The sequence below is a fragment of the Balaenoptera musculus genome, chromosome 5 (assembly GCF_009873245.2).
Source record: "Balaenoptera musculus isolate JJ_BM4_2016_0621 chromosome 5, mBalMus1.pri.v3, whole genome shotgun sequence".
Taxonomy (NCBI): Eukaryota; Metazoa; Chordata; class Mammalia; order Artiodactyla; family Balaenopteridae; genus Balaenoptera; species Balaenoptera musculus.
The window spans coordinates 135,596,961-135,618,015 of record NC_045789.1 but is presented as its reverse complement, the minus strand read 5'-3'; the positions used below and the strand labels follow the sequence as shown (position 1 = coordinate 135,618,015).

At 37.1% G+C, this 21,055-nt stretch overlaps 1 protein-coding gene across 23 annotated transcripts in view; it reads left to right on the top strand.

The window, feature by feature from the left end:
• The window catches only part of ELF2 (E74 like ETS transcription factor 2), a 90,360-nt gene extending 71,700 nt beyond the window's left edge, over positions 1–18,660 (top strand). For 14 of the 23 annotated variants that reach the window (XM_036853212.1, XM_036853213.1, XM_036853219.1 and 11 more), the window contains 7 exons: positions 6,625–6,738; positions 8,453–8,626; positions 10,844–10,882; positions 11,246–11,332; positions 14,281–14,473; positions 15,647–15,997; positions 16,443–18,660. In XM_036853212.1, coding sequence (XP_036709107.1) covers positions 6,625–6,738; positions 8,453–8,626; positions 10,844–10,882; positions 11,246–11,332; positions 14,281–14,473; positions 15,647–15,997; positions 16,443–17,070 — 1,586 coding nt within the window. In that variant the 3' untranslated portion in view covers positions 17,071–18,660. Of the gene's footprint in view, positions 1–3,087; positions 3,219–3,250; positions 3,428–3,472; positions 3,851–6,624; positions 6,739–8,452; positions 8,627–10,843; positions 10,883–11,245; positions 11,333–14,280; positions 14,474–15,646; positions 15,998–16,442 lie in introns of those variants that run through there. The other 9 variants (XM_036853214.1, XM_036853225.1, XM_036853217.1 and 6 more) reach the window with 6 other exon arrangements.
• The last annotated feature ends 2,395 nt before the right edge of the window (positions 18,661–21,055 follow it).

Here is a 21,055-nt window from a genome sequence, read left to right as displayed (position 1 = left end):
AATTTTGTAAAGGTAAGGGTAAGAGGGCTTAATTTTGCCAAGAGAAGGTGTTTTTGTCCTGAGCTTTTGGAATTATCGTTACAACTGAACGTTACCTGTAGATATTTTGCTTGGAGTGGATACATATACACAGTTTAACATATAGACAGTCTACAGTTTACAAATAGAAAAGTTTTATCTTCTTTCGATCAGGGTTTTTTTTTTTTTAAGTTAAATGTTGTTTTCCAGTTCTACTGCATTTCCTTAGTACATAGAAACCTTACAGTTGAAATTTCCTTTGTGATTATAATGTTCTGTAAAGAATACATATTACATATAATTGTTTTCAATTATTTTCTGTCATATTCGTGTAATCTTAAGTTCCTTTATAAACCTTGTTTTAGAAGGAAATTTGAGACAGGTTTGCTGATTTATCCAAGGTTTATTCAGTGAGTTAAAAGTGGAGGAGGAAAGGTGGCCCAGAAAATGAGGAATCATGGATCTAAATTTTTATTGCTGCCAATTTCCAGTGATGTTGGGAGGGTAATGTTTGTAAGGTTTGTATTTGTATATGGACTTAATAGTATCTTTTCATTCCCTTGAGGGAGGTCATCAAGTGTTAGAGGTAATTCTTGCTCACAAAGATTTAGTCTAATTAAGGAGACAGATGAAAATCTGTACAATATATAAACGTTAATATAACTACAGGGATTGCTGTATGGGTTCCTGGTAAGTGTAGAATGCTATTAAGGAAAACTTCTAGAGGAGATAAGCTTTAAATTGAATATTGTTAGCATAACTGTTGTTTCTAAGTAACTATAAAGCACTTAGAATTACCATTACTGTTAGACGTTAAGATGCTAGAGGATATAGTTTTGCTTTTATTTTCCTCCCTTCAGAGACTTTTAACTATCAACCTTAGCTATCAGCTTTCGCTTTAGTTATCAACATGTATGCTGTCAGAGGCATTTGAATAAAGAATGAAACACCTAAGCTTATTTACTAAAAATCACTTTCATTTTCACATACAAAATATTTTTTGTGGTAAAGACTTGACATACTTTATAAAACTTTCACTGGCAACATGGTGTCCGAGAAAGAGCCTTGACCCTGAAGTCAGGAGACAACGAATCTTCATCTACCTGTCACTAAACTAGCTCTTTAAGGCTTTGTTTTCTGTAAGAGAACAGCGTTGACTAGGTGATCCCTAATAACTTTTAAAGCTCTGAAACTATAGGTGGCTCAGAAATATTTAATGGAAAGCGAAGGTTCTCTTTTTGCTTGGATTTCTTTACATTACACTCTATGAGTGAATTTGTCTGTAAGGTCGTTATGTAATGGGGAGGGGTTAATTTCTTTTGCCAATCTTTGGACCAAATTGGAGCTTGAGGCCATGTCTGTATGTTGAATAAGACTGTGATATAGTTTATTTAGTAAATTAAGCTCATTTCTAGTCTCTAGGAAAATATGAATGTTACTTTATTAATACTTATGCGAAAGCATTGTGTACACGTGGTCTGATTTTCTGGAAGATTTTCAATTTAAAATATTCTGCCTTCTTATTCTCAGGTGTACATTCCTTGACTTTCTTCTTCCTTCTTTTGAGAAACTGAAAATTGAGAAAGTGGAGAATTTGAGAATTGAGAAATAGGGTAGCTCTTAGGAAAGAAGTATTGTTCTACTTTAACACGGTTATTGAATGGAAGGGGGAAATTCTTCTGGAAATGCAGCCTTAAGTATTTTTATGGACACAACAAATCTGTCTAGTTTGTCAAAATTCATCATGAAATTTGAACTTGAAAATCTTCTAATTTACTGTAAACTGGAATATCTAGTATCAATCTTGAAAAGAACATCAATTTGAAAAAAAAATGTATCGGGCTATGAAAAGATGAAGCATATGTTGAAATAAAATTGGAAGAATGGCATAAATTTTTTAAAAATTTATTTGAAAATGTGTTTAAGAAATTACTCTTTAGAATTCATTGCAGCATTAGTACTAAAATTCATACAGAAATTGAGTTACAGAGTAACAGTGTGTAAATAGTCATTCAGGGTAATCCAACATCAGTTTCCTTTAGGGACAAATTTAATTGGTAGAGAGGCAGGCAGGAGAGTGTTTTTGATTTATGAAGAGTTTAAAAAGAAAAATCCTTCATGTGTAAGTCGACAAAGTACTGTTGTACTTATGGAAAAGGAATCATAATTGTTCATCTACACACTGATTTTATGCTTAGAAGCTAAAACTTACAGAAACATGAGGATGGAATTTGGGTGTTGTTGATTACATTTGATAATAAATTATAGCTGCAGTTCTTTAATACTAAAATCTCTGGTATGGGGGATTCTGGGAGTTCCCCAGACTCTTTCAGGGGGTCCGTGAAGTCAGATTGTTTTCATGGTAACGCTAAGACATTATTTGCCTTTTCACTTTCACAAGTGTTCACAGAAGTTTTCTAGAGGCTACATGGCTTGATAGAACAGATCGGATGAAGAAGCAAGTATGAGAATCCAACTGTTTTCTACCATGTATTAAAAAGATTTGCAAAAATGTAAAATAAAGCTACTCTCTAAATTTTTCTTTGTTTTAGAAAAGTTATTTTTCATAAACATATTAAAGTTTTCTTAGCTTTAATTTCAAATAGGATAAGTATCTAAACATAGGACTTACATAAGCAAAATCTCTTTGTGGTCCTCAGTAATCTGAGTGTAAAAGGGTCCTTGGACCAGAAAAATTTGAGAATAGCTGAATTACAGTTTTATTTAGTCTATACTTTTCAGTACCGTAGCCACTAGCCTCATGTGGCGATTGAGTATTTGAAATGTGGCTGATTAACCAAATTTTTAATTTAATTTAAACATAAAAACTGAAGCAGTGGAAAACTTCTTTACATGTTGTTTACATGTAAACCTCTTTTACATGTTGAAATGTTAGTGTTTTGGATATACTGGGTTAAATGAAAGGTATTAATTTCCCCTTCTGCTTATTTTCTTAACGTGGCTACTGGACCTTTAAAAATTACACGTGGCTCTCGTTATATTTTTATCAGACAGCGCTACTGTAGAAAATGATTTTATTCTCTTTCCCTTTTTAACCTTATAACGCAGCTGTATAGATTAGAAAAGTCGAAGGGGAACGGATAAAGATGGAGTGCCCCAGACCTTTACCTTTCCGTTCGTTTGTGTTCTTCGCTCGCCTATTACTGGTGCAGTCCTGGGATGTTAGAGAATAAGCTGTGGTGAGTCAGGTGTGGTAGCTGAGTGATGCCCTTGTAAATATTAGTTTCTGGTCTTGCTTGTAGGGGAATACCACTATCACCTAATGAAGTGTTTTCTAATTTTTTCCTATTGCTCTCAAATTAAATTGCTGTTAATTTTTATTTTTGACTTTTAAGAACGTTGTTATGAGCTAGATGCATTGCAGCATTCTCTTCTGCAAAGCTGAGAGGTATGTCTCTTGTCAGACTTAATTACCAAGTTTGGTATTTAGTAACAGCTGTCGAGTGAGTCTGGAATAGTCTCCATACAAACACCAGTTGATTAGAAAGCTAGAAATGGAACAATAAGACTCTTAACCAATGGTAAAGGAGGGCATAAGCAAGTTTAATTTTTGACCCTGATTAAAATTAAAATAGTTCGGAAATTTATTTGGTATATTTATTTCTTCAAGGAATATTGACCAGCAGTGCCACCGACTAGGGGCAACTAGAGGATGATAACCTGCCAGGTTACTTTTAGCTGCATTGTTTCTGTTTTTCAAATGAGTTGGTTATTTTATTAAACTCCCATAAATTTCATACGCAGGCCTAGAAAGACACCAGAAAATCAAGTTTTAAGTAAGAGAGAAATAAGGAATTTTCAGCCCTCACTTGTAAGTTTGCTTACTTTAATGGCACAACAATGTTATATTCACATTTATCCTTAGGAATTGTGCAGAATTTTAGTTTAAATTGTATTTGAATTATTGATCTGAATAAAATAGTATTGAAAAGTTTTTAAAAATTATGGAAACTTGAATAGGAAAAATATTTCTTAAATTTCTGTTACCAAAAACTGCTTGTTGACTTATGTCAACAAAAGAAAAGTAAAAAGAGATAGAGCTCACTTTTAACAAATTGGTTTAAGTATTCTTGGAAACTGTCAAATTATTTTGCATCTTTATTTTGTTTTCAAATATTTTACTTCCATTTATGTTTTTGATACTCTGAACTATTCGTATAAGCTTCACGAGGCCAGAGATCTGTTCACACTTGTATCTCAGGTTTATAGCACAGGGTAAAACCCTTAACAATCCTTTGTTGACTGTACATAAGTATTAGATCTGATTGATAGTTCATAGAGAATTTATGCATTTTTTTTTATATTCTCATCCTAAATTTAAAGTATAAATGAGTTAATTGCTGCTTAAATTTGTGTGGATTCTATTTGTTTTACTCTGTGAATATAAAATATTTCAGGGAAACAGTATTTTGAGCTTAGGGAGAAAGGGGTGGTTGAGGTCGGAAATAATAGCAAGAAAATTTTCACTGACATAACTAACATGAAATCATGGTTTTGAAAACATACCTCAAACTGCATAAGAGCTCGGGGCAGCATAATATATAGCTGTTGGCAAATTTCATTTTGTTTATAACTTAAAACATTAAAATATCTGGTAAAGTTCTATTGCTGTATTATTATCAAATACTCAAAGCTTTAATATGGTAGAGTTTTTAGGGTGTGTCTTAATACAATTACATAAGGAATTAGTTTACCCAGGATGGTTTATTAATAGCACCTAAGACAACAGCTAAATTGCAACACAAGCAGACTTTAAAGAGAATGAAGTTCCTAGAATAAACTTTTAAAAACCTGAGAATCTGCTTCCCAAGTTTCTTTAGTACTTGAGTACTAAATGAGTACTGCAGGGGGAGGTACTTTGAAAAAAATACTTGAGAATGGTAATATATTTTATACTTACTAATAGTAAATTTCTTAAAGTTGAGCTAGAAGGACTGATTGAATCCTGTGCTTCAGTGAAGCTGCAGATAAGAGTAAGCAGGGTCACCTAAAGATAGATTTACTTAGAGGTTTGGCTGCCTCTCTGGAACTGTTTAGCTTTGAGCAGATTTCCATAAATGGAAAGAGCAACTGGAGAGACCGGGTACCTTGGTTGAGAGTGTGGATGGCGTGCAGCAGGTGGTGAGGAAGTCACTGGAGTTTTATGAATGCTCCCCAAATGACTGGTGTGCACGGCCGGCCGGGGCCGGAGCACTCGGGGAATTTTGAGCCTAAGCGAAAAAGTTGTTTTCAATTAAAAATTTACTGGGAACAGTTTTGAAAGATTCATATCTTTAGTGTTGTAGAACTTGTGAATTTATAATATGGTTTTATGAAATTTGTATAAATATTTTCTTTTAGTCCTTTAGAGGACGTCTTGAGAAAAATTTATCAAATTAGAGACTGTTAACATATTCATGTTTCAGAACCTCTTACCAAGTAGAATATTTCAAGTCAGGATGTGAAATTAATTATATATCATTAGGATAATGAGTTTGTGCTTGAATTGCTATTTTTCCTGTAAGGTCTGTGGGTTGTCCTTAACTTCAAAACATAAAAGAAATACTTGCATGCCTCCTATATGAAAGGTCTGTGTTAGGAACCATAACAGATGTAAAGATGATTTAAGATAGCCCTCCCTGATCTCACGGAGCTTAAATGGTGATAAGAAATTACCACCATTTATTGAATTCTTATCTATATGTGAGATATTGTACGTGTTTTTTAAGGGAGTCACTGCATTTAATTCTCACAACTGTATGAGGTAAGTAATATTCCTGTTTGGTGAAAGAGGAAACTGAGCCTTACAAGAAATTAAATTGCTGGCCTAAGGTAACAGAAATTGTAAGTGGCAGAGACTAGAGCCCAAGCTTTCGGGCCTGGAAAACCAAACCACTGCTGTACACTTTACTGTTTCACAAATAATTTAATCAGCAAAGCATAAAGTAAGTGTTAGAAGAGAGTTACAAGAGGTGGTAGATCTAGAAAAGGCTTCATGGAGAGGAAAAAAAAAACATAGGCGCTCTCTCTTTCTTTTTTTTTTCTCTTTCTTTCTTTCTTTCTAAATTTCTTGGGTAAAACCCAGCAAAGTCCAGAGAGATCTTGAAGAAGAAAGCAGTTACTGTGAAGAAAATTCCCAAGTTCTCTGGTGCACTCACCAGGAGGGTCTGTAGGAATTAAACTAATTGATTAAACTAATTTAGAAATACGAGTTTCTGACTGATTCTGCTAGGTGTTTACTTAGTAGCAGTATATTAAAATTACAATTGACCTCATAGGACTGTTAATCTACAACCATTCTCCCTCCCCTACCCCGCAAGTTAGTTTTGGCCTAAAATTGATACAGGGTTCAAATTTCAAGGGTCTGTCTTTGTTTTCCTTTGGATAAGATTCAGAAATTCCTAATCAATCTCAATAGTTGCTTTATAATCAACATTCATTTTACAAAGTATAGATACTAGGTTGTTTTGGTTTTAAAATTATTTCTGTAAGTAATTTATATGGGCTAATACGTATTAATGACTCATTTAGAATTATTAACGTGAGAGTTTAATTTAATAACGTGTTCAGTGCATTTTAATTGAGTAGAACTTATTTTCCCCCCAGTGGAAGCATCAGTTCATAGCAGTAATGCACACTGTACAGATAAGACAATTGAAGCTGCTGAAGCCCTGCTTCATATGGAATCTCCTACCTGCTTGAGAGATTCAAGAAGTCCTGGTATGTGAACTGTTCTTTTTTATATTAAACATATCACATCACTTTATGTATCTAGAAAGAAAGTTTTTGTTTTTGGTAATCCAAGGGGATTGTTGGTGTTCTCAAAGTCTATAATACATAAATACCTGTGACAGCAGTAATTGATTTTTATTTGTCAATGTTCCCAAATCTTAAATACTTTAAATACTTAATTTTCAAAATAAATGAAACAGAAATGCCCACTATATAGACAGATAGATGGCTGTTACATTGCTGTTTATACCATCCTTAACTCTGGGTAAATTATAAACCTTAAGAGAATGGCAGATGGGAGCATTTGCCACCTGTGACCACGTTCAATCCTTCATTCAGTGATAAGTGGGCAGTAGCTCCAGGGAGCACTCCCTGAGGGAGAGTGGGGGTAGCTTCCAGCGTTTCCTCACACTCCCTTCACCCTGCAAGTTCTCCTTTTTTTTTTTTTGCCCCCCCCCCTTTTTTTTAAAGGAGCAGAGCAGATTATAGAGACAGAGTTCTCCACAACATTTTTTTTTTTTTAATTTTTATTTATTTATTTATTTATGGCTGTGTTGGGTCTTCGTTTCTGTGCGAGGGCTTTGTCTAGTTGTGGCAAGCGGGGGCCACTCTTCATCACGGTGCGCGGGCCTCTCACTATCGCGGCCTCTCTTGTTGCGGAGCACAGGCTCCAGACGCGCAGGCTCAGTAGTTGTGGCTCACGGGCCTAGTCGCTCCGCGGCATGTGGGATCTTCCCAGACCAGGGATCGAACCCGTGTCCCCTGCATTGGCAGGCAGATTCTCAACCACTGCGCCACCAGGGAAGCCCTTTGGCCCCCTTTTTAAAGACTGCCTTTGAGAGTCTTTTTGTCCTAATTTTAATGCCCAAATGTTAAATTTGACTTAATATAGTTAAGATTGGCCCTTCTTTTAGGGATTTACAACATATGTTAAGATCAACCGTACTTTTTAGTTAGAGCAGGAATCCTGTGTATTATTCAGGGATAGGAGAAGATTACGGCATATTGGTCAGTATATTAATCCATGATAGTATGTAATAATTGAAATGGAAATGTCATATCCCGGTTATTCATGCACATTGAAAGGAAGCCAGAGCAATATTATTGTATGTAATAGAAAATCTGTATGGACCATTTTAGTGATCCAAAATATCAGGGACTGTTCCAGTAAATAAAATTTTCAATATTGAAAGACGATATTCATTTGGCTGTAACGAGCAGGTTTTCTTTTCATATTTTGAAATGAACTGTGCTTACTTTTCCCTAAACGTACGTTTATTACTTTAATGTTATACCAGGTGCATGTTCTTCCTAGTTAGAGAATAATGATGAGTGAGTGGAAGGAAAGTAATTATTAACTCACTATTATACTCTTTTATTTTCAAATGTTTTCCCAATTGTCAAAATAATCCAAAGTCTTCTACAGTGAACTTGAAAGTATCTAAAAGTGTGAAGCACGGGGGTTGACTACTTATGATCTCCCCCTTTACCCAGAAGATTAACATTTCCTTCAAGTCGATTTTCTTTGCATTTATTTACTTACATACGTTAGACCATATTGTATATTCAACAAATTAACTTCAAGTTTTTATCCTGCTTTGATGAATTCTTAATAACCTCACCTCTACTAAATATTGAATTGTCCGTATTGAGAGGCATTAATGGGGGTGGGAAATTTTAATTTTTCAACTTTTTTTTATAGTGGAAGTGTTTGTCCCTCCTTGTGTATCAACTCCAGAATTTATCCATGCTGCTATGAGGCCAGATGTCATTACAGAAACTGTAGTGGAGGTGTCAACTGAAGAATCTGAACCAATGGATACCTCTCCTCTTCCTACATCACCGGATAGCCATGAACCAATGAAAAAGAAGAAAGGTAGAGTGTATTTATAAATTTCTGGGAAATAGGGTGAAATTTTTTCTGGTATCTTTTTCCCCCCATCACAGGACATAGGAAATATATGCTGTAGATTTATGATTGATGTTATCTTAATTAGATATTCTCAAAAAATTAAGATTTTGTCTTTTAACATGTTCATACTGTTTAAAGGAGTTAGTATTTGAGCCCTAAAAGTAGTTGGTATTTGAGCCCTAAAAGTAGTTGCCTGCAGAATGAGATTATAATAGGTGCCTGATACACAGAAGGAAGATCAGAGATTCACTGCCCATTTTTCTACTTTCTGATCCTTTTAGGTACTTGGTTACTTTAAAAAAAAAAAAATTATTCTTTTTTTCATAATCTTATCTTCCTCCTCTTTTTGTGGGCATTAAAGTAAAAAGCCCAATTTTCTTCCCCTTGTCTTCGGCCTTAAAACCCCAAGATTGCCCGTAGGGACTTCTGTGGGGAGTCAGCTCACCTTTGGGTAAAGAGCATTTCCACTTGTTATTTGACTCCGCTGAAACCTGTGCTCATCTGATCCCAGTGGGTGAGGCACAGAGGCTCCAGTCCATCTCCCGCATCCTGAGTGGGTTCTTTTTCTGTTTGAATCAAAGGTAAAACTTGAAAGAAATGAAATTCTGTATAAATGGTTACTCATCTAATTCCACTTTCTTCCCTGTCTCTTTCTTCACATTTTAGAATGGGGGAAAAGAAAAATCAAAGTCAAAAATAAGGGAAAACTTGTTTTAGAAATAATGGTATTATCTCTGATTTATTAGGTAGCAGTGTTTCAAATTGCTGTGATGGTCACGGGTCTGTGCCTCATTTGCTTGCTGTGAGGTACACAGTGGAGAATAAGACAGAGCACCTTCCCTCTTACAATATAGATAATATGTATTTGAGAAAGGCATGAATGAGAGAGTTTAGAAGGAAGAATTACTTCCTGCTGTAAATGTTTAAAAACAAAAGGAATACATATAAATAGCCCTGTTTACCCACTGCCCTCTATAGCCTTCGGCTGGTTGTATCTTATGGAAGCTATTACAAAATACTTAAGAAAATTTTAGATTTAAATGAAGAGGGAAAAGACTATGAAAAGCTGAGATCATTTAGGGAACCAAGACCTCTAGATGAGCAGGTTGATCTGCCGATGTGGTGGTGTGGTATAAACCAGGAAATAATTTGCCAATTTAATACTAATCTTATTACGTATTTGAAAATAGGTGGTCTTAATGAATGACCATTTAAAAATTACATGCAACATCGTTAATTATTCATTTGTGGTTAAGTACCTTTGGGACATACAAAGTTAGGTAGGTATTTTTTAATAGTAGAGGTTTCTTTTTATTTCCAGAGCCTTTAATATACTAATGTGCGTTGTAAATCTCCAGGAGAAGATAGCATGCAGTTCTAAAAGTTAACTTGACTGTAGAACCGTTTTTCCTACTGATGAATAACGTATTTCTCACGTAATACGATTTGGGAAATGCTGCTTTATAAGAAAATAAGCCTTTTGGGGCTAACCTTTCCATTAAGGAAGTTGGGCTTTTGTGATTGAATTTAGGAGACAGTGAAGACGTCAGTCTTATTACTGACTGATTCGTACATATAAATATTATTTAAATTGAGAAATTAAGCTCTGTTTTAACAAGGGAGACCAGTAAACTTTGTTTTAATTTTTGCCAAAGCATACGTCTTAATGAAATCCTAGAATATGATAACTATGCTTTTTGACATATAAATTAAGGCACTTTAATTTAGCTCTAGATAATCCTTGCTAATGAATAGTAGAGACATCAGAAATCCCAGATGTTAGGACAAATCACCAAATCAGTAATAGTATATGTAATATTCCCAGTGTCTTTCTTCAGGCTTCCCCTCACCTGCCAGCATTCATCCATCAGGGCTGAGGGTTGAATACAACACATTTCAGGCTTAAGCTTTCTTTCCTGTAGAGGAGTATAGCTCTTGCTTTTCTGTTCATTGTGGATGTTAGTCTCTCTGAGAGAGCCTTATGGCAGAAGTGAGGGGAGACAAAAGGAAGGGCGCAAACATCTACTAGACCTACGAAGTAATCGCTTGGAAGATTTTTTTACCCTGAAAATGTACCTGCACGTTGAGGTGGGGAAATTTATGCTGAAATTCTGGTGAATTGATTGGCTCAGAGCAGTAGAGAGTGTTTAAAATAATATTTTTTACTTTTCCTCATTTGAGCTCAAAGGGCTTCGCAGATTATCAGATCCTCTGCAATCGGTAGGTAAAGCTTTTTCTAACAATTCTGTAGAACAGAAAACAAAAGTTTGTACTAGAATTTGTTTCCATTGCTACATTATTGGAAAAGGTTATTAGCAAATTGAGGCTCTGACCTTGTAAATAACGGGTTAGTAGTGCCTGACTTGCCATGTACATTGACATTACTATCCACTAACTGCTGTCATCTAAAATTGCAGAAGTGCTTTTCATGTTCTTTTAAAGGCAACTTTTAAATACACTGAATATATTAATCCATAGATTAGTATCCAGTTTCATGAATAATGTGTTATCAAAAAGCCTGCTATCATGCTTCCGTTATTTTTCCTGTTTTCAACGTGTGGTTTCAATATCTTTTATTTCCAGTTGGCCGTAAACCAAAGACCCAGCAGTCGCCGATTTCCAATGGGTCTCCTGAGTTAGGTATAAAGAAGAAACCCAGAGAAGGAAAAGGTAATTTGGGGAGGGCTGTTTTGTAGACGAGATGGTTTTTTTTTCAGTCAAGTACATTTGTAGGAAAATTACTTCTAGTAAATGCACGTGTGACAGTACTGTCTTTGGTAGCAGTTCTTAATCGGGGCTGTATGAGCATCACAGGGGAGCTTTTTCAGACTGTCTATGCCTGGTCCTTACCCCACGGAGATGGGGGGTGGAGGGGAGTGGAGGCCTGGATAAACTGCAGGGAGTGGAGGTGGGCAAGCGTTTGAATTTGGAAAAGGCCCTAAGTGCGATCTGACACACGGCTGTATTCAGAGCTGTTGTTCTGGAGGATGTGTGTATGTGTAACGGCAGGCATCCTCATGGAGGGTCACTTAGAATGGAAAAAGGTTTACAAAACTAAGACTTCATTTCTCCATACTCTCTTAACTGATAGAAGCAAGGTGAATTTAGCTTTTCTTAACTGATTCAATGCAAGGTGAATTTAGTTTTCCAACCAACAGATTTCAGTCAAGTCAGTAAGGATCTTGGAACAAAAATTTAACTAACATGTTTGCTTTAGAGTTTGTATATTCTCATTAAGCACAAAAATAGCAATAAGCCTTCTACGTTCTCTGCTTTCGTAATTTGTTGCGTAAGTTGATTTCAGGTGATCTTAGTAAGGGTTTTAGGTGTGTTCTGATAATCTGATAACCAAAATTTTATCACTTCCATGAATGTTTTCAATAGTTGGATACATTTTGGATTCGTATATTCAAATTTATTCCATCCTCAACGGGTAGTCTGATATATCTCATTTTAAATAATTAAAGCAAAAATTAAATCTCTAGTAAAAAAAAAAAAAAATGAAGTCTAGTAAGCCTGCAAAGAAATAAAAAAAAAAAAAAAAAAAAAAATCCAGTTACAGTAAACCCTTATTTACTTAGGAACTGTTTATTCAATTTGGGACAGATTTAGGATACTTTTATTTTCTTCTGTGTCTTTGGTTGTTTTACATTTCTAGTATCTTAGGTTTTATCTTTTAATTTATATTGAAAACTTTAAAACTTACATAATAGTAGTATTACAAAGTTGAACTGTAAATATACAATTATTTAAAAAAAATTATTTATTTTATTTATTTTTGGCTGCGTTGGGTCTTCGTTGCTGTGCGCGGGCTTTCTCTAGTTGCGGCGCGTGGGCTTCTCATTGCCGTGGCTTCTCTTGTTGCGGAGCACCGGCTCTAGGTGTGCGGACCTCAGTAGTTGTGGCTCGGGGGCTCTAGGGTGCAGGCTCAGTAGTTGTGGCGCGCGGGCTTAGTTGCTCCACGGCGTGTGGGATCTTCCCGGACCAGGGCTCGAACCCTTGTCCCTTGCATTGGCAGGTGGATTCTTAACCACTGCGCCACCAGGGAAGTCCCAGTTATTACTTTTTAAAAAATTATTCCCATCATCAGTGGTGTCTCTTGTATTCAAAGACCTTATGTTTAAAACTGGAAAAAAATTTTGTGATAACCTATTTTTACCAGTCAAAATCACCTTTCATTAAAATTTCAGTTTTGTATTGTTAAACTTGAGGCAACCTGTTGAAATGTGAAGATTAAAGTGATTACAGTCACCCCTGGATTAAAAATCCAGTCAGTGTTTCCTCTTCTGCAAAATTATGATGATAATGTCTCCATAGACTTAGTGAACTACCTTGTCTGATAAAGAAGGCTTCCCTTTTGAATTCTGTTTTCCTTAAAACCAGAAATAGAATTGTTAATTTTAACTTGGGGATGGGAACTGGGGCGAAGCATTTAAAGACAACCTAAAGAACGTTGATGAGTCTGATTAATTCAGTAGACACAGAAGCATTCAAACCCCTACTGTGTGCAAGGCATTGTCTGTTGTACAAAAATTTCTTCCAGAATAAGTTCTTATAATCTCTAGGTCATAAAATAAAAACGCCCCAGCTACGTATCTTGATTCAGTTGAGAGTGACGTAGTTGAAAGTTATGCATGGTTTAATACTAAGAGTTCTTAGGTGTTGATGCTGATGTACAAATGTAACATAGTATAAAGTTGAAGAGATACAAATAACATTGTAAAGTTGAAGGTTAATTTTTTGAAGTCAAGAGATGCACACGGGGCTCAACTGTGGGTTAATGGATTGACTGAATTTTCAGGGAAATACAGGATGAAAATGAAATGCTAGAGGAGAAAAACATCAGCGTTTCGACTGAGTAGTAGCAGTGGCTTGATGTGGAAGCCTCCCACCCTCAAGGTTCTTCTCATGTAGCCCGTAACTTGGATCTGGATTTGAGGATAGTAAAGGGTTATTGAGTAGGAGCCTGGAGATGACCTGGTGGCTCACTGGTGGCATATGTATTCTAATCTTCTTCTGGGGACTCTCTTCTGTTCTTTCCATCAATTTAAGAACCTCTGCACCTAGAGGCTTACAAAGGGAATAAAAGAAAAACAGCAGCCTGTTTTTAGTCTTCTCGTCTTCTCATAACCACTGCCCACTACTCTTTCCCAACCTTCCAAGAAAAGAAAAGAAAAGAAAAGAAAAGAGTGATGCTCTCTTCCCTTTGGGACTAAGTTTCTTATTTTACCTACCCAGAGTCCTTCCTTTCCTTCTATGCAAATCTTAGCCATCTTCCAGGACTTGATAATGTCTTACCAATCCACTTTATTTTCACTCCTGAAATCTCAGACATTATTTTCTATCATTCATTTGAAATATAATTGTGCCTGGCCTTATGTTATAGCTTATATTGTTTCAAACTATTGTTTATTTCTTGAATTGTTGTTATTTACTAGACAACACAATTTGACACTGTACAAATGATTGCCGATCTAGTCAAGTATTTCATGACAGACTCTCAGTACATTTGTGCTTCACCAGTGGTAAATTAATTGATTTTTTATCCAGCATAAGTAAATATTTGCTTTTAATTATGTTAGTGAATCTTTAATCAATGTCTATGATTGTTTTCAAAGGAAACACAACCTATTTGTGGGAGTTTCTTTTAGATCTACTTCAAGATAAAAATACTTGTCCCCGGTATATTAAGTGGACTCAGAGAGAAAAAGGCATATTCAAGCTTGTGGATTCAAAGGCTGTCTCTAAGCTTTGGGGAAAGCATAAGAACAAGCCAGACATGAACTACGAAACTATGGGACGAGCTCTGAGGTAAGAACCCAAAAGAAAGAGTTTTCAAACAAAACTTACATGTCTCTTAATATTGTCTATTAACTATTTAAAGAGAAGCTGTTAAAATCTCTTATTTGTTACAGCTTGTAATTTGGGGGGGGATTTTCTTGAGGAGCTTCTTTCTTGTATTTGGAGGCAGGTGGGAAGAGAGGAGTTTGGTCTAGACGGCTAAAATTTCAACACCATTGGAAAATCCATTTTCGTGGGAAATGTGCACCTTTCAGAAAATTAAACCCAAACAAAATACAGTTTCCAAATTTTGAATTTGCTCTTTAGTTCCTGCAAATTTATTATAATGGATTTATCTTGATATGAAACTTTCTCGTAAGTTTTGTCAGTTGGAGGAACCCACATAACTTTGTAATGCACGTGGCTTATTCTAATTAAGGGTATTTTGTAAATGAACATAGTTTAGTGACAGTATTCATGTATACCACAGATTCACTTCTGCTAAGCATGGCTTAGGTAATTTTTCCACCTAACATCAGATTGTTTTTATAACCTATGTAAATCAGAACTAAATTTTTACCAGTGTCTGTAAAATACAGTCGTCCCTCAGTATCTGAGGGGGGATTGGTTCCAGGACCCCCCGCAGATACCAAAATCCATGGATGCTCAAATCCCTTCTATAAAGTGGGGTAGTGTTTGCCTATAACCCACCTCCAGCCCCTGTATACTTGAAATCATCTCTAGATTACATGTAATACCTAACACAGGGTAAATGCTGTGTAAATAGTTGCTATCACATGGCAAATTCAAGTTTTGCTGTTTTGTGGAATTCTTTTTTCCCCGAGTATTTTCGATCTGTGGTTAGTTAAATCCATGGATGAGGAACCCAGGGATGTGGAGGGCCAGCTGTACAGCAATATATTCTGTATTTAGGTTAAATTACTTCCTTTAAGAATGAGCTTTTAGCCACCTTACAGATCTCAAGGTTACATAAGACCGGTGGCACCAGGTTCTAATTTCATTCCTACTGCAAATTCTTAGCCTTTTGAACAATCTGGGCAGTGTGAGTGCCTCCTTATCTCTTACTAGAATCAGTGAATGTTTCTGTTAGCATCTCTTCTACATGGTGTTTTTGTTGGGGGGCAGGGAGGTGGGGAGAACAAATGTAATATACTTGATTTATTTAGTACTTTTTCCTGACAGATATTATTACCAAAGGGGTATTCTTGCAAAGGTTGAAGGACAGAGGCTTGTATATCAGTTCAAGGATATGCCCAAGAACATAGTGGTCATAGATGATGACAAAAGTGAAACCTGTAATGAAGATTTAGCAGCAGCTGCTGATGAAAAATCATTAGAACGAGTGTCACTGTCTGCAGAAAATCTCTTGAAAGCAGCAACTTCTGTGCGTGGTGGGAAAAACTCATCTCCGCTAAACTGCTCCAAAGCAGAGAAGGGTGTAGCTAGAGTTGTGAACATCACTCCCCCTGGTCACGATGCTTCGTCCAGGTCTCCTCCTACTACCGCATCTGTATCAGCAACAGCAGCTCCAAGGTAAGTGAGGGAAACCATTAGTTGTAACGGGTTTAATTTTTAGAAGACTCTTTGGCAGAAATGATATGTTCCCTTTTTAATATTTGCATTCTAAGAACTCACTGTTTGTCAGGACTTTGAAAAGTGCTTGGCATTTTTAAATGTATTTTGTTGTTGTTTGTTTTGTTGTTGTTGTATTTTGTTGTTGTTGTTAAAGTAGATGTCTCCTCTAACCTGAATGGATTTTTAGGGTCTTACGGATGGAATTTAACGTAGGCTTTAGTTTTTAAAATATATTCATCTCATGGTATTTCATACTCTAAACTTAAGGGGTTTTCGGTACATTTGTAAAATTTGGGAGCACAAGTTTTATATATTTTGGATTTGCATTCATCGTTTTGCTCAAGAGACCTATTTTATAGTTTTACCATGAAATATAATCAACTGTATTTTTTACCTCTACTAGGACAGTTCGTGTGGCAATGCAAGTGCCTGTTGTAATGACATCGTTGGGGCAGAAGATTTCCACCGTGGCCGTTCAGTCAGTTAACGCAGGCGCCCCACTGATAACCAGCACCAGCCCAACAACGGCGGCCTCCCCGAAGGTAGTGATTCAGACAATTCCTACTGTGATGCCAGCCTCCACTGAAAACGGAGACAAAATCACCGTGCAGCCTGCCAAAATCATTACCATCCCAGCCACACAGCTCGCCCAGTGTCAGCTGCAGACAAAATCAAACCTGCCTGGATCAGGAAGCATTAACATTGTTGGAACGCCCCTGGCGGTGAGAGCGCTCACCCCGGTTTCAATAGCCCACGGCGCGCCTGTCATGAGGCTGGCAGTGCCTCCTCAGCAGGCCTCTGGCCAGACTCCTCCCCGAGTTATCAGCGCCGTCATAAAAGGGCCAGAGATTAAATCGGAAGCAGCGGCCAAAAAGCAGGAACATGATGTGAAAACTTTGCAGCTGGTACAGGAAGAAAAACCGGCAGATGGAAATAAGACGGTGACCCACGTAGTGGTTGTCAGTGCGCCTTCAGCCCTTGCCCTTCCTGTAGCTATGAAAACGGAAGGACTGGTGACGTGTGAGAAATAAAAGAGCAGCTCTCCCACGGACGTAAGGATGTTAGTGATAGTCCTGACATGAAGCATTTGCAAGGGTGGCATCAAGCGAAGTCAAAAGACTTTAAAAACACTTTTAATGCATATAAGAAAACAATCAAACTTACTGGAAATAAATTACCTATCCCATGTTTCAGTGGGAAATGAACTACATGTTGAGACGCTGACAGAAAACTGCCTCTTACAGTAGGAAACAACTGAACCCGTCAATAAGAAAAAGGATTGAAAGGGACCAAGCAACTCACTACAATATCAAGTTACACTAAGACTTGGAACACTAACATTCTGTAAGAGGTTATATAGTTTTCAGTGGGGAGGGATTGGGATGGGTGATCTCATTGTTACATATAGCAATTTTTGATGCATTTTATATGCATACCAGCAATTATTACTGTGTTCACACAGAACTCACTTAACTGGTGCTATGTGAAGACTGCTAATATAGGTATTTTAGAATGTGAATTGAAGAATGGATCCAAAAGCTTCAGAAAGAGGATAGCAAAAAAAGATCTAGTGCGATTTTTTTTTTTTTTTTTTATCATATAGCTTAAGCTGAAAACAAAGGCCTTAGACTAATTTTCGGTTTTCTTTATTGAAATAAGCTAATGGCTTGTTTGTGTAAAGCTTTTTTATTAAAAGAAAAATTTTAAAAATCTTGTACCTAGCACAGTATTGTTATAGAATATACATGTAACATTTTATATGGTAGTTTAAGTCTGTCAGTTTCTTAATTGTGGACAAATTAACAGTTGGCTCTGGCCTTCCTTTTGCTGTAAACGTGCCTGTGTCACTCACTTCGCCCTGGCATCTGCGCAGACATAATCCGTTTCAGTTCTACTGTCACTTGGAAGTTAAGGCTCAGCATGAATTTTTGTCAGGTAGCTCTAATGCCTGGCGTTTTCTTTCTTCCTTTTTTTTTTTTTTTTTTTTTTTAGTTGAAGTTTAAGGGGAAAGTACCAGTGTTCAGATTTGAACTATAATAGTTTGTATATTCAACATTTGAAGTATATTCTATTTTGTTGTACTCTTGTTTCAAAGTGTATTCAAGTAGGTTTTCTGAAATATAGAAGTGAAATTTATCTTGTCTCTGGTGATATTTATAACAATATTCAAAAGCTACTATAAACATACTGTTTTAGCTAAGAAGTAACAGAAGTCCTATTTCTCCTTCCCAACTACTGCGTGAAGAAATTCTACTTGTTTTGTTCCATTACATTAATATTTAGCAAGTAATCTGCATGTTTCCACTTCCTTTCTAATTACTATCATGTAATTATTATAATGTTCTACTTACCATAATGAATTTACTATTTTAATGTTGGCCACACTTAAATAATTTATATTTCAGATCAGACCATTTGTTTCTCATTCAGACCTTTTGAGGGTGAGGAAGAACGAATACTACTCGAGCCCTGGTACAAATTAGGAAGTGGAGGGACCAGAGGAATGTAATTTCACATCAAACTAGGTCCTGTGGACTCCACACTTTAATGCTCTTTCTACTACAAAGAAAAGTTGTCTATTTTTACATCCTTTAGAAATTTAAATAAACTGATACTTAATATTTTGTGGCCTTTAATTGCGCTTTTGGTCAGACACTACTTAGGTTGACAGAGATTTTTATAACAGCTCCCTTTGTAACCTTTTATCTTTTCCCATAAACATACTTGATGGTACGTTTTAATAAAAGCTCAGAGAAGAACTCACTTGATTCTTATCCCATCTGGGGGTTAATCTCAAATTCTACCTCCTTTAAAAACATTTCCTAAATATTTCAGCTTTCAAAATCTGTATCATATGCCTTGACGCTTAACTGTATTGTCTTTATTGCACTGAAGTTTCATTGAGTTATGTCTCCCATAATCCTCTTCTAGGGCAAAGGTTGTAACTTGGGTCATGCCTACACGCCTCCCCAAATGCTGAGCATATTTTAGGCACTTGGACTGTTACGGATTTTGGTAATCATGTATTTGCTACGAATCTAAATCACATGGAGGGTAAGTAATGAAACATTTTAAATGAGCAGCTCTTTCTGCCTGTGCTGTACTACTGATTGGCTTTAATGAGGTTAAGCCAAGGCTACTTGCTTACCTCCCCCACTCTAACCTGAACATTTTTGTGTGTCTCTTTCAGCATAAGTTCACCTAAGGTCTAGATTTAGAAACACATGTTGACAGTATATACCGATCAGAGCGTTTCTTCTGATTGGATTTAGCAGCGGTATGGCATTTAATCGCAACCCTCCCAACTGTTAGTCACTATAACTTACATTTGCTTTTTGTGTCCAGTGTATCAGGGAAGAACCACATAACGATGACTTGATGAGGCTACATTTTCCAGTCTGGCCAGGCTTTTGAACGGTGATCAGCAGTCGGCCCATTTATTCCTTGGGTCGTCTTCCAGCAGCAGTCCCGGCCTTTCCGCCACCGCCCTGCTTACCAAATGGCCAGTGTACCTCTTTAGAGAGCACACTGAGGTCATGAGCTGTGAACTCCGTTTCTGGGCCCCTTGCTGCAAGAGCATCTACGTATTCCAGCCTCCATCCTTAACAAACAAACAAACAGCCGTCTCGGGAAGGCTGCCTCCCTCCTGCACTCACCGTCTTCTCCCCTTTCACACCTCCTTGGTTGCCTTGTTCCAACAGCCCATATTCTTCAGAAGCTTGCAGTCAGTTCTGCTTAGAAACAGTTCCCCCTGGGGTCTCCAGCAACCCAACAGTCACATCAAACGATGCTTCATTTTTTCATGTGATCAGCCTACTTCTTAAAATTCCCCTTCGATTTCCCGTGACACTCCGTTTCTGGTTTACTTCCTGCCTGACCAACTTGACTTTCTTAGTCTACTTTGTTTTCCTTCAGCTTTCCCATTTAAAGGTAGTACTTACCATGGGGCTCTTTTCCTCGTAGAGTAGTTACATTTACTGTTACGATTTTGCTTCAACATAACTGTTACATAACCTCATCCACACATGTGGTTTTTACTACCAAATCTATTGTTCTAGGCTAGACTGAAAGTCTTAGATGGGTTTAATTCCCCGCCGGCTGTTTCCTCCTGAGTGTCCAATGGAACTCTCCTCTCTCGAAAATCTACTCCTCTTAGCTCAACAAATGACGCTGCGTGAAGGCCATTCTAGACCCTTTACTTCCTATATCCAGTCTTTTACCAAGTCCTGTTGATGGTACCTTCTGAACAGCTTTCCTTTCCCATCCTCCCTACCTTACTGCTTTGTCTTCTCAAGCCTGCCTCTAGTTCGTCTCCCGTGCTACCAGATGAGAGCTTTCTAAAATGTGTACGCCCATCACTTCCGTGCAACTGCCTTAAATTCTTCAACGGCATCTCTTGCTAAGAAGAGAAATATCCAAAGCATAAAACTCTTATTAAAGTCCTTTGACCTAGCACCTGCCTACATTCCCAATCCTTACTCTCTGGCCACCCCCGTTTTGGGCATCTCCGGGCCACAGACATATTGACATGTATTTTTCCCAAATATTTTAGGCACCCATACCTCGTCGGGCCATGCCACTGATGGCTTCTCTCTGGACCACTCTTTCTTCCTTCACCTAGATTTGAGTTGGAGGTGACAGACATCAAAATATTTCTGAAATAAATAGGCTTGGAAACCATTCAGGGTGGGGAGTGGTCTTAACTCGTAGTGAATTCTTAGTAAAAGATTGAAAAGCATCAAGTATATAAAGACAACAAGGGCTAGGGGAGAGGAAGAGTAACCCAGCAATGGAGATCAAGGACCATTCATGGTTAACAGGACAGTTGAGGTCAAGATAACGGTGGGCAACAGTATCAAGTGTACCAGGAAGGGCCAAGCAAATAAGAAGCCACCAACATTGATACAGTGACAAGAGAGGGGCAGTTCCAGTAAGGGGTTGGCCGTAAAACCAGAATGTAAGGGACAACGGCACCTGGTTCGTTACCAGCCACTCGCCTCTGACACCTGGCATGAT